Source organism: Neophocaena asiaeorientalis, unplaced genomic scaffold (assembly GCF_003031525.2).
Source record: "Neophocaena asiaeorientalis asiaeorientalis breed wild unplaced genomic scaffold, Neophocaena_asiaeorientalis_V1.1 scaffold258, whole genome shotgun sequence".
Taxonomy (NCBI): Eukaryota; Metazoa; Chordata; class Mammalia; order Artiodactyla; family Phocoenidae; genus Neophocaena; species Neophocaena asiaeorientalis.
The window spans coordinates 341,677-353,791 of NW_020172591.1; the positions used below are offsets into that span (position 1 = coordinate 341,677).

Below are 12,115 nucleotides of genomic sequence, written 5' to 3' on the forward strand. Positions count from 1 at the left end.
TATATATATAAAAACATGGATGAACCTTGAAAAACATCATACTAAGTGAAAGAAGCCAGTCACAAAAGACCACGTACTGTATAATCCTATTTATATGAAATGTCCATAACAGACAAATCTATAGAGACAGAAAGTAAATTAGTGATTGCCTTGGGCTGGGGGGATTTGGAAGTATTTGGGTGTGGGGGGAGGGGGTAACAGCTAAAGGATGATGAAAAATGTTCTAAAATTTACTGTGGTGATGGTTGCATAATTCTGCAAATACACTCAAAACTAGTGAATTGGACACTTAAATGTGTGAATTCTATTGCACATGAATTACATCTCAATAAAGTTGTTACAAAAAACAAAAACAAAAAAGTCTTCATAAGGTCTGAATTTAGGCTATATTTGTGGGGAATGTAAAAGTTTCAAAAGATGTTAAGGTAGAACTTCCAGGGCTCACCAAGACATGCTATGATAAGTCTCTTTTTGTCACAATGGGAGAGGGGGATGGAGGTTTCAGATCTTGCTAAAATGTAGATTCTAAATCAGCAAGTCTGAGGTACAGTCTGAGATTCTGCTTTTTGTAACCAGCTCCCAAGTGATGCTAATGCTGCTGGTCTGCAAACTACACTTTGAGTAGTAAGGCTATAGTTATATATTTATCATGCTGAAAAAAGTAAAAAGTTATTTAGGTTCTCCAAAAGATAACAAAGCCTAGAAATTGAAAGTTTTGGTTTACTATGATATTTTGGCCAGTAAGATGAGTAGGGAAAAGTAGCATAATTACATACTCATATATGAAGATACATGCATATGTAAATTATACACATATACATGAATAAATCTACTTCCCCCCCCTCATTTTACTGATGAGAACGTATTGCGTGAAAGGAAGAAGCGAGAAGTTTAATTTCTAGGTTTTGTTACCGTTTTGGAAAACCTAAATATATAAACACAAACACACATACACACATATGATGTTTATCCATTTATCACAGGAGTTAAAATACAGTGCTCTAATATTTCTTAAAACTTCATGTGAATCAACAATAATCTCCATAAAACTTTTAATTAGAAAAAATACAGTGATCATGCTACTCCATCACCATATTCCTTTAGAAGCATTTCGACTAAGTATATATACTCATCTGTATTGATAATACAATTTAAATGTACTGTAAGCAACAATACAAGAGGAGTGAATATGATGTACCAGGTCAACACATAAAGCTACAAACACAGAATCAAAAATATAATCTTAATTGAGGTGGGAGTTTTTTAGTTTATAGCTGACATTAGCTTGTTAATACAACAAATATTTATTATTTATCATCAGTTCCAGAAGAACTTGACAAACATTTGTTGACTCAGTCAATCCAAGAAGCATAACATAGTCTCTACAATCAAGAGGCTTACAATATAGTGGAAGAGACCAGGCGAAACAAAAAAAAGTTAATTAATAGTGTAATATACGCCACAAAGCAGAATATAATTAGGTTTCAAATGATTGCTACATACCCGGGCACCATTTGTAAAATTGGTAAAATGTTTACATACATATAGGTATACACATACAGGTATATATATATATATATACATATATATATATATACACGTATACGTGTAGATTTATGTATATAAATACACAAATCTGTAACTGAATTGACTTCACACTCATCAAAAACCAGTTCTACCAACTCCCTATTGAGAGCTCCACCTTCTAGCCTGGTTTAGAAAAGCATCGTCTATCACCTACGTAGGAAAATGAAGTTGTGTTTTCAGACACTGTGAAACACCACTAAGCAGACAGCCTATAACGACTTGGTCCGTTGTTCACTGTTCAATTACATAATGCACTACATTCAGGAAGCAAACCTGAAGCCCTTCAAGTCCCTCTACACTCACAATTCAAATTATATACAGTCTGAGTCTAGGCAAGAAGGCTCGGTGATCCTTGAGAAATCCTCACAAGGTACCGCTTCCATTTGTGCGAAAACTCGCTCAAGGGAGGAATCCAGCCAAAAAAAGGGAAAAAGTGAATTGATGGCAAAGATAACCAGGGATGCACAAGGTCATACCGGAGTGGTCTTTTGAAAGGATCCCGGGGCTGGGGGGCGGGAGGCGGGAGCGGGGAGGAGAGGAGGGGAGAGAAAGGGAGTACGCTTACTTACTTCTTGTTGTCAGTGAAGAAGCGTGTCTGGAGCTGAGCCATGGCTTGCCTACAGAAACGTATGGGTAACAGACAACCGGCGCTTCGGCCTCTCAGGACTGCAAAAAGAGGCAGCTCAAAGTTAGACCGCACGTGTCAGAGAAAAGCAGCAGTCGAACACTGGGCTTCCGCTTTCTTTCCTCGGGCCTCCTCAGCCAGGAGGCACCACGAGTCTTCTCTTCCACAAGGCCCAGCCCACAAACATCAACTACCTATTCCTAGATTTAGGAGTCATCGATTAGTAAAGCATAGTCTTAAAGGCGGCGCGTCCCTTTAATCTGTCTGTATTTTTAAAAAATATATTTAAGCTTACAATCGATTGTGAAGATACAGAGAGGCCCGATTCAAATAGGCTTCTCCTCTCTCTCTCTTTTAAAATTTTAACAGGTTATCCTCAGTCCCGATAATTCAAACACAGCTCCTAGATACTACAACCCCCAGAAAGCAGCGCTTCTCACACACTGTAACCACTGGGTATTGTAGTCTTTTTTCCCACGCTGCCCTTAGGCTATCTTATTTGCATTAAACCTTCCCGACTCCAGCCAAATTATCTATTATATTTCCTCTGCCTTCAGCTTTAATTCACTAAAGCCTTTCCGGGTTTACTTTCTCAAGCATACTCCCAATCAGACTCTCAGGCTACCGAGATTTTTCTTGGGCTCTCGACACTAGCTTCAGGCTTTAGATCCAGGCGAGAGGCGGGGATACGAAAAAAATAACGAATCAGAAGGAAAACTAGCGACGGTGGCTGATAGTGGTCTTATCTCAAGCGACTGCGCTGCGCGCTCCCAGAGGGGCGCGCCTGCGCACTGTGCTGGTCTCCATGGCGGGGCCTCGGAGCCAAGACGAGGTTGAGTAGACTCGTTTTGAATTTTCTCCCCTCTGCTCCAGCACTTTGTGGACTTCCCTTCTCGCCCTGTAGGGTGCTCGGCGGCGGCGGGACTGAGGGAGTCGGAGGTTTGGCAGAGCTGTCCGCGCCGACGGACGGGAAGCTGCTTCCCAATCCCCCTTTCTTCCTGCTGCCTCCTCCTCCCGTCACCTCCTGACCCGCCCGGTCCCTGAGCAACCGCCGGCCCCCGCCCCTTGCCGCTGACGGGCTTTGGTGGCGCCTTTCGCGCCCCGCCTCGGGCGGTATTCGGGGCCCCTCCTGACGAGGCTTACCGTCCCCCGCCCGCACGGCGTCCGCGGGCCCCGAGCCGGCAGGCTGGAGAAGGTGGAGGTTAGGTGTCTTGAGGAGGGCTGCTGAGCACAAGGGCGCACCACCACGGAGGAGGACTCGGACCCCCTGGCCGGGAGCGCCCGCTGTGTGGTCCTATGTGTCGCCCCGCATTTTAGGGTTCCTTTTTTCTCTTTATGAGCCCCTTTATACCTTCCTTTTAGAAGGGGAAAGGCGTCCTCCCACACCTTCTCCCAACGCTTTTTGACTTTTTTTTTTTTTGTCTTGAAGTTACCCAAAGGCCTATGTCTTATTCTCAAAAGGTCCCGAGAATAATTCTAATGGAATTTAGTTGTTTTTCTGAGGGAGGATGGTTGGAGAGATACTACTCAGCTCTCCTAGTCGCTTTTTAAGGCGTTCGCCAGAAATCTTTCAAGAGGGGGACTTCTTAAAAAGACGGCAGTTTAGAGTAAGGCAGAACTGGATTGCAGAATTTGGGGCAAAGCGGTATGTGTGCAGGTGAAGACAGCTAAAGCTTTCCTTTGTTACGTTGCTTCAAGATGTACAACAGTTAAGTAGATGTATGATATTTAAGTCAACCATAGATTATGAGAAGGGATATAAACAATTGTAAACGTAAAATAATCTGTTAATAGTGCGCAGTGACAATGAAACTAAGACTATTTTCAATTTATTCACCTTCTTAGAATGCAGGCTGTGGAACCCTAATGCCTGGGTTTGAATCCTGCCTCAGCTGCTTATTTATTAGCCTCTCTGTGCCACACCTTGGTCAACTGTGAGATTAAGTGCCACATAGTAGATGTTAACTGTTTTTACCATCGTTATCCTTTAGATGTCAGTTTAACTGGGAGCTATGGCAACATGAACAAGTAAGAAAGACTAGCTTAATGGTTAGAGGAGTAAAAAGAGAAAACCTCTGTGCTGAGGGTCTAGGAAAGGATTGGGCTTGCAAATAGAAGCCATGGTTATTTAACCATGTGATTCATTGTAATTGTGAGAATTGTATGCGTAAGTTAGACCACCTGGAGTTTGAAACACTTTTTTTTCTCTTTCTTAATTGAAGTCTTGTTATTTAATCCATATTTTTTGAATTTGGTAGAAGTAAAAAGAAATTTGACAGTTTCAAACATCCTTTGCTTTTAATCATAAGTAATTTTTGAGTTACAGCAGTAAAATTGTCTGAATTAAAATTCATAGAACCTGGAATAAAACTTTTAATAGGTTCTTCAGGTAATTTTTAATTGTTAATATATCATTGGTTAAAATATATTTTTAAACGTGTAATCAGTAGATTAATTCATTTTTAACTATCATTAATTTGAAATTTATCAAAATAAGAAAATACTGTACCTGATATTCAATACAGGTTGATCCTAGTTCGAATGGAAAAATTTTCTATGATCCGTAAGATACAGAACTTAAATATGTGCTTAATAAGATAAAACTTCAATTTACAAAGCAGAAATGTTGAATTCACTAAAATACTCTTTTCATTTGACTGAGACCTTTAGTTAAGGGAAAATTAGTTAACAAGCATTCCAAGATACCTGAACACCTAGTATGATGGCTTTGGTGTTTTTTCAACAGTGGCTTATGTGTTGTATTTCGTGTTCCCTCTATGTAATACCTAAGAGTAATTAGTATTCTTACTCTGAGTGTTTTTCTTAACTTTGCTTAGAACATTAACTTCAAGCTTTTGGTTCTAATGATTTCCTACATGATTCATTTACTAGGTTTCTTACGAAGACGCGTTATCTGGAGAACTACAGCTTGGAAAATGTTTCTCTTTATTATAGGTTTTTTTTTTTCTGTATGTAATAGCATGGTGTAGTATGATATAAAGACAGTGCGTGGGCTTTGGAGTCCTATTTGGTTTTGGTGATTTTTTCCTACTTAGTTTTGAATCTGAGCTCTAATGTTCTGTGATCTTAACCAAGTTACTAGACAGCGTTGGTTTTCTTATCTATAAATAGTTAATAAGCTCTACCTTAGAGTCATTGTGAGGATTAAATGAAATAATTTGTAAATCCCTCAAAGAGCAAAGAGGTAAAAAGAGGTATGTATGTACAGGGTAAGAAATGGGTAGAAACCAAGATTACAGGGAAGTTTATAGAGAGGGCAAACCTTAGATAAAGGAAAAGAGACATTGTGAACACTAGCTTAAAATTTTTTTCACTGAAAAATGAAAAGTTGAAGTAGATTGTTTATATATATTTGCATACATTTAACATTTAGATGTTGATTTAACTAACACAATACAACTTGCAAAACCCATCTTTTAAGAAATAAATTACTCTATAAAGTATTTGTGAATTAGGAGTCTTGATTTAATTTTTGACACCACTGATTCATAGCAATTTTGTATACATCATAGAAGGAATATTGTGTTGTTTACCTACCCTAGAAGATGAGGGAAATTTTATTTTCTAAAGTACTTTTGAGCAGTATTTTTTAATGTAGTTAATAAGGTCAGACACTGATTTTAAATATAAGATTTCAATATCCTTTAAATCTTGAGACATTAACCAAAGTGCCTAGAATTAAGAGAAACTCTAAACTTCAAGTGGCTTCATCCTTCAGTTAGCCTGTTTGGGGATTTACTCTTAGATTATTGGTTTTAACAGATAAATTTTACCACACAAAAGTCTATCGGGAAAACTAAAAAAAAAAAAAAAATATTAAGACAATTTTTAAGAAATTGCAGCTGAGAATTACCTTTAATGTTTTGAACAAATAGATTTGCTGTTGAACAAAATCAAAAAACAGCAGTAGCCCCAACTTGGTCTACAGAGATTTGAGTAACTATAGCCTGACTAGTGTGTTCCCCTCTGCCATGCATTCAATATGTATAAACAATAAAAGCCCTTTTTTGCTATAAATTAAAACATTGAACTTCTAATTCTTCCTAATCTTTGCTTTTGGTATAAGGTAAAATTCACTTTTTAAAATGTGATGTGAAACATTCTAGAAAGCAGTTTGCCAGCAAAATTTAATGGCCTTAGTGTGTTTTCTGAACTCCAATTATTACTAACCCTCTAGGTTATATATTTAATGCTTTCTCTTTTCTTTCTGTTCTCTTTATCCAATCCCAATACTACTTACTTAAGAAATAAGCTTATCAATTTAATTCTAGGATTTTATAGGGGATGGGATATGAGGAGGGAAGCCCTTATTCTCAAGCTTCTATGGCTCCAAAATATGTTCAATTAATAAATATCTTCATTGTGGAGAAAAATGCAATTTACTGTGGACGTTTTTGTTTCTGTAGTAGTTACAGAATGTGAGAGTTGAAACAAGGCCTTAGTCCAAATCCCCAGCACAGGTTAAGTCACCAACCCCTGGACACATGCAGTCTTCCATAAAGACAGTCCTAGTCTTTACTTCACTTTAACCGAGTCAATTGCTGGGTAAACTATACCAGGCTGGTAATGGCTATTTTATAGTAAAACCTGCAGAACAAAATCTAGTAGCTTGCTTTATGTGTTGGAAAATAAATATACATTGAATACCTTCTCATTACAGAAAAAATGCTGCTGTGAAGACATAATTATAGCTTTCACATAACTGAAGCCCCAACCATCATGATTTAGTGCCCCCCAAAGGAAGAACTTCAGTGGAAAAGAGAGGGCATTTCTGGGGATAGTAGAATGCTTGAGACCTGAATTTAAACTCAAGCTCCTTCATGAAGGTAATAATTTTATTTTTAACTGATAGAAAGTAACGGCTCTATAAAAGTTAACTATTGTCTATTACATATTAATGAAAAAGTCAAGTTACACTTTGTATATAGGTACTTTGTTCCGTTTATGGTTACCTGTTGGAAAAGAACATTTTATACCTAGTTATTTAATCTTAATATCTACATTCTTTGGAACTTTACTTTGACATAGTTAATTGAAAGTTAGGGATAATAATTTATAGCATGAGCTGACATTGAGGTTAGGTGGGAAAATTGGGTATTTTAAGTCACCCTATAGTTGTCAGGATTGAGGAGTGTAATGCAAATTGATGGAAGACTTAGGAGAGGAAGGAGTAATACTTTTCACTTCATTCAAATTATTTTTTGAAAAGGATGTCTGTAACTTAAAAATGTACTTTTAATCTCCAGTTCAACAATGAGTTAGGTCAACAGATATTGAAACCCACCTTTCCATATAATAAACACTAAAACCTTGTTTAACACATAGTATAGAGGTACTGCATACTGAAAGAAAAATTTTGAGTTTTGAATTTCCAGAAGATAGTAGGAAAGAAGTTCTCTTTCTTCCATTTGCAGATTCCCAGTCTGGGCAAAGTTCTGAAGTAAGTGGTTTATATTTGGCAAGCTTCCTGTGTTATCCCACCCCTTCACTAGTGAACTTCCCCAGGGCATTCATCCTGCCTTCCCTGTTCACTGCAGCATCTACCTCAGGTCTGCAGAATCCCTTTTAGGTGCTCTGAGCCTCAAATGCACCTATTAGAATGGATAGAGGTTGCATTCTAAGTTAAACTTTTCGGGGTAGCTGTTTTTAACTCATCTTAAAGGAAGAAAGCTATATTTATATAAATTTACACAAATTTGATAATGACTGATAATCTCTCCAGAGTTTTTTCTTTTTAAGAAAAAATGCTTGATAACTCCAATGAAAATTTCATTGATGAAATTTCAGATAGGGTAAGAGAAAGTAAATAAAACGAAAAAAAATTTAGATCAGTAGGGATAATTTGTAATGGAATCAGGGCACCTACCAGGAAACTGAGAGTAAGTTTTTAGAATTTTTTTCCCCTAAGCTATTTTCACTTTTTACCTTTCTGTCCCGAGATCCACTTTTGGATCTGTTTATAGAATATTTTCTCAGGGGCTGTAATTCCTGCATAGTTAGAATGCTAGTTTTTTCAGGAGGTCAGAGACCTTTAGATTGCTTGCAGGAGGGCTTTTGTGTGTTAGGTACTGCCTATAATTAAATTTCAACCAGGAAAAGTTGAGAACAAAACTGAACAAAGAATTTCTTTTAGCATCTTTAATTTGTTAACCTACCAAAAAAAATATATTAAAGCCATGACTAGTGAAGGAGGGAGGTTTGTCTGTTACCTTGAAAGAGTTCCCATTGTAATGATAAAGAGTGGGCTTTGGGATCAAATGCATGTAGGTTTGAGTTCTTGCTCAGCCACCTAGTATATTTGTAATCTTTGGCTTTACTTAACTGCTTAAATCTTATTTCCGTATGTGTAAATTGGAGCAAGTAACTGAATCACAGGGTTGTTGAAAGGATTAAATAAAATGACATGTATAAAACACTGAGCCTAGTGCTTTATTATGGTAAGTGCTCAATAAATGAAAACCTTATAACCTTTACTGGTGAGCCTCAGTTTCCTTTTCTGTAAAATGTTGTTAATGGGTCCTATATCACAGAATAGCAGAGTGATAATAATTCTGGCTAATAATTATTAAGTATAATAAGTGTTCAATAAACATTAAATTATTTTGTAGCTATGATAATTAAATTCATAATCATGTATTCTATCATAATAGTGCTTATATTTAAAAATCAAAATAAAGTCTCAAAAATATTTCTAATCTTAATGTCATCATGTTTAGACAGTGAATATTTCAGTGTATTTAATACACTTTAAAAAATTAAGTTGCATTCTTTTTTTTTTTCTTAATTTTATTTATTCATTTTTGTCTGCGTTGGGTCTTCATTGCTACACAAGGGCTTTTCTCTAGTTGCGGCGAGCGGGGACTACTCTTCGTTGCAGTGCGTGGGCTTCTCATTGTGGTGGCTTCTCTTGTTGCAGAGCACAGGCTCTAGGCACATGGGCTTCAGTAGTTGTGGCACACGGGCTCAGTAGTTGTGGCTCACGGGCTCTAGAGCACAGGCTCAGTAGGTGTGGCACACAGGCTTAGTTGCTCCGTGGCATGTGGGATCTTCCCTGACCAGGGCTCGAACCCATATCCCCTGCATTGGCAGGGGGATTCTTAACCACTGTGCCACCAGGGAAGCCCTAAGTTGTATTCTTGACAGCAATTATTTCAGTTTTAATAAGTCCCTCAGTAGGACTTTATTTTCAATTGGATCTAACTCTGTAAAAGTTTTCTCCTTGAATAGAGTTCTTTTATTTTTATACTCAGTGTACATTAGAGGTCAGTCAATAAATGAGAGTTAAATGAATTTTAAAAGTCATCAAGATAATCAGCTATTAGAAACATAAAATCTAAGAACTGAATGGGATCTTTAAAAAACTAGGAATTGAAGTTCAGGGAAGTTAACATTGTTTTTTTCCATCAAATCTAGACTGACCCTGTGTTCTTTTTCTACTACATTCATCAGATGTGTGAATTTTTAAACTAAACAGTAATATTGAAATAGAACTTGTTAGTCATCTGAAAGTAAAATTTTTTGCAATTTTTCAAAGACAGTATAGAAAAGTATATTTAGGAGCTTTATACTAAGCCCAGGTAAGTTTTTATTACATCAATGAGATGACTGATATTTAACAGATTTTTGTCCTTAGGAACCAAGTAGTTTATTTATAGATAGGTGAATTTTTTATCTTAGTTTGCATAATTATAAGTAGCAGAAATAATTTATTGAGTATTGACCCTGTACTAGGAACTGCACCAAGCTCTTTGCACACATTATTTTGTTTAATATAACGACCCTCTGAGGGAGATGCAGTATAATTGCCAATTTGCACATGAGAAAAACTAAAGCTCAGAGTAGTTAACTAATTTGACAAGTAAGTATGAAGCTGAAATTCAAACCCAGAGCATATGACTACAGAACACTGTCTTCAGCTATTTTATACATTTTTACTGATGAAACCCTCTCAGTTTTTGTTTTAAAAGTTAATGAAAAAATAATATATTTCTTGTCCACCCTAACTCCAACATTGTTCAGAGTATGGTAACTTAACCTAAAATTTTAAGATAATTTTGGAGTTCATATACTATGATTTGTTATTGGCTTCAGTTTACAGACACTCTGTTTGCTCTTTTTTTTTTTTAACTGAAAGACTATTTTTTTCTGAAAGTTTTAGATTTATAGAAAAATTGAGCAGGTAATATAAAGATTTCTTCCTTCCTTTCTTCCATATTCCTTCTCCTACCTTCTCTCCCCTCCATCCTAGCATGCAGTTTTCTCTACTATTAACGTTTTGTATTAGTGTGGTCCATTTTCTAAAAGTTAATGAACCAATACTGATACATTATTATGAACAGAAGTCCATAGTTTACACTAAGATTCACTCTTTGTGTTGTACAGGTTTATGGATTAATGTCATGTATTCATCATAACAGTATCATAAAGTATTATCTCATCACCATAAAAATCTCTTGCGCTTTACCTATATGAATTCCCACATCCCCAACCTCTGGCAACTACTGATCTTGATATTGTGTCTATAGTTTTGCCTTTTCAAGAATGTCATATATTTGGAATCATATAGTATGTAGCTTCTTTCACTTACCAGTATGCATTTAAGGTTTCTTCTTGTGTTTTTGTGCCTTCATAGCCTGTTTCTTTTTTTTTGTTTTTGGCTGCCCCTCACAGCCTGTGGGATCTTAGTTCCCTGACCAGGGTTCAAACCCAGGCCCACAGCAGTGTAAGCACTGAGTCCTAACCACTGGACCACCAGGGAATTCCCAAGCCTGTTTCTTTTTAATCACTGAATAATAATTCATTGTATGGATATACCACAGTTGTTTTACCCATTCACTCATTGAAGGACATCTTGGTTGCTTTCAAGTTTTGGCAATCGTGAATAAAGCTGCTATAACTATCCATGCAGGTTTTTGTGGAACATAAATTTGCAACTCATTGGGGTAAATACATAGTAGTACAATTGCTGGATTGTATGGTATGCGTATGGTTAACTTTGTAAGAGACTGTCAAACTGTCTTCCAGAGTGGCTGTATGTATGGTTTTGTATCCCAAGCATCAATCAATGAGAGTTCCTGTTGTTCCACATATTTGGCAACATCTAATAGAGGTTTTTTTTTATATTATCCATTCTAATAGGTGTGTTATGATATCTCAGTGATGATTTAATTTGCAGTTTCCTTATGACATACAATGTTGAGCATCTTTTCATATGTGTAATTGCCATCTGTATACCTTCTTTGCTGCAGTGTATCTTCAGGTCTTTTGACCACTTTGTTTTTGTTTTTGCTGTACGTGGGCCTCTCACTGTTGTGGCCTCTCCCGTTGCAGAGCACAGGCTCGGACGCGCCGGCTCAGTGGCCATGGCTCACGGGCCTAGCCACTCCGCGGCATGTAGGATCTTCCCGGACCGGGGCACGAACCTGTGTCCCCTGCATCGGCAGGCGGACTCTCAACCACAGCACCACCAGGGAAGCCCTGATCACTTTTTAAATTAGGTTTTTTTCTTATTGTTGAGTTTTATGAGTTCTTTGCATATTTTGGATACAAATCCTTCATCAGACACATGTTTTGCAAATGTTTTCTCCGAGTTTGTGGCTTTTCTTCCCATACTTTTGATACTGTCTTTTGCAGAGCAGAAGTTTTTAATTTTAATGAAATCTTGCTTATCAGTAATCTCTTTCATGGATCATGCCTTTGGTATATTATACTTAAAACATCATTACTATACTCATGGTCCTCTAGGTTTTCTCCTATGTTGTCTTCTAGGAGTTTTATAGTTTTGCATCTTACATTTATGTCTATGATCCATTTTGAGTTAATTTTTTTGAAGAACATAAGGTCTGTATCTAGGTTCACTTTTTTTTTTTTTTTTTTGGGGGG

General features: G+C 37.0%; 2 protein-coding genes across 4 annotated transcripts in view; one reads left to right on the plus strand and one right to left on the minus strand.

The window, feature by feature from the left end:
- WDR12 (WD repeat domain 12) overlaps window positions 1–2,931 on the minus strand; it is a 26,318-nt gene extending 23,387 nt beyond the window's left edge. Inside the window, exons 1-2 of one of the 2 annotated variants that reach the window (XM_024738372.1) lie at window positions 2,838–2,931; window positions 2,157–2,253 (exon numbers count right to left, since the gene is read on the minus strand). In XM_024738372.1, the coding sequence (XP_024594140.1) occupies window positions 2,157–2,197 (41 nt within the window). In that variant the 5' untranslated portion in view covers window positions 2,198–2,253; window positions 2,838–2,931. Of the gene's footprint in view, window positions 1–2,156; window positions 2,785–2,837 lie in introns of those variants that run through there. The other variant, XM_024738371.1, reaches the window with a different exon arrangement.
- A 65-nt stretch (window positions 2,932–2,996) lies between these two features.
- The window catches only part of CARF (calcium responsive transcription factor), a 71,387-nt gene continuing 62,268 nt past the window's right edge, over window positions 2,997–12,115 (plus strand). The window contains exons 1-3 of one of the 2 annotated variants that reach the window (XM_024738368.1): window positions 3,845–3,920; window positions 4,569–4,601; window positions 6,894–7,059. The gene's annotated coding sequence lies outside the window, so the exon portion shown is untranslated. Of the gene's footprint in view, window positions 3,045–3,844; window positions 3,921–4,568; window positions 4,602–6,893; window positions 7,060–12,115 lie in introns of those variants that run through there. The other variant, XM_024738369.1, reaches the window with a different exon arrangement.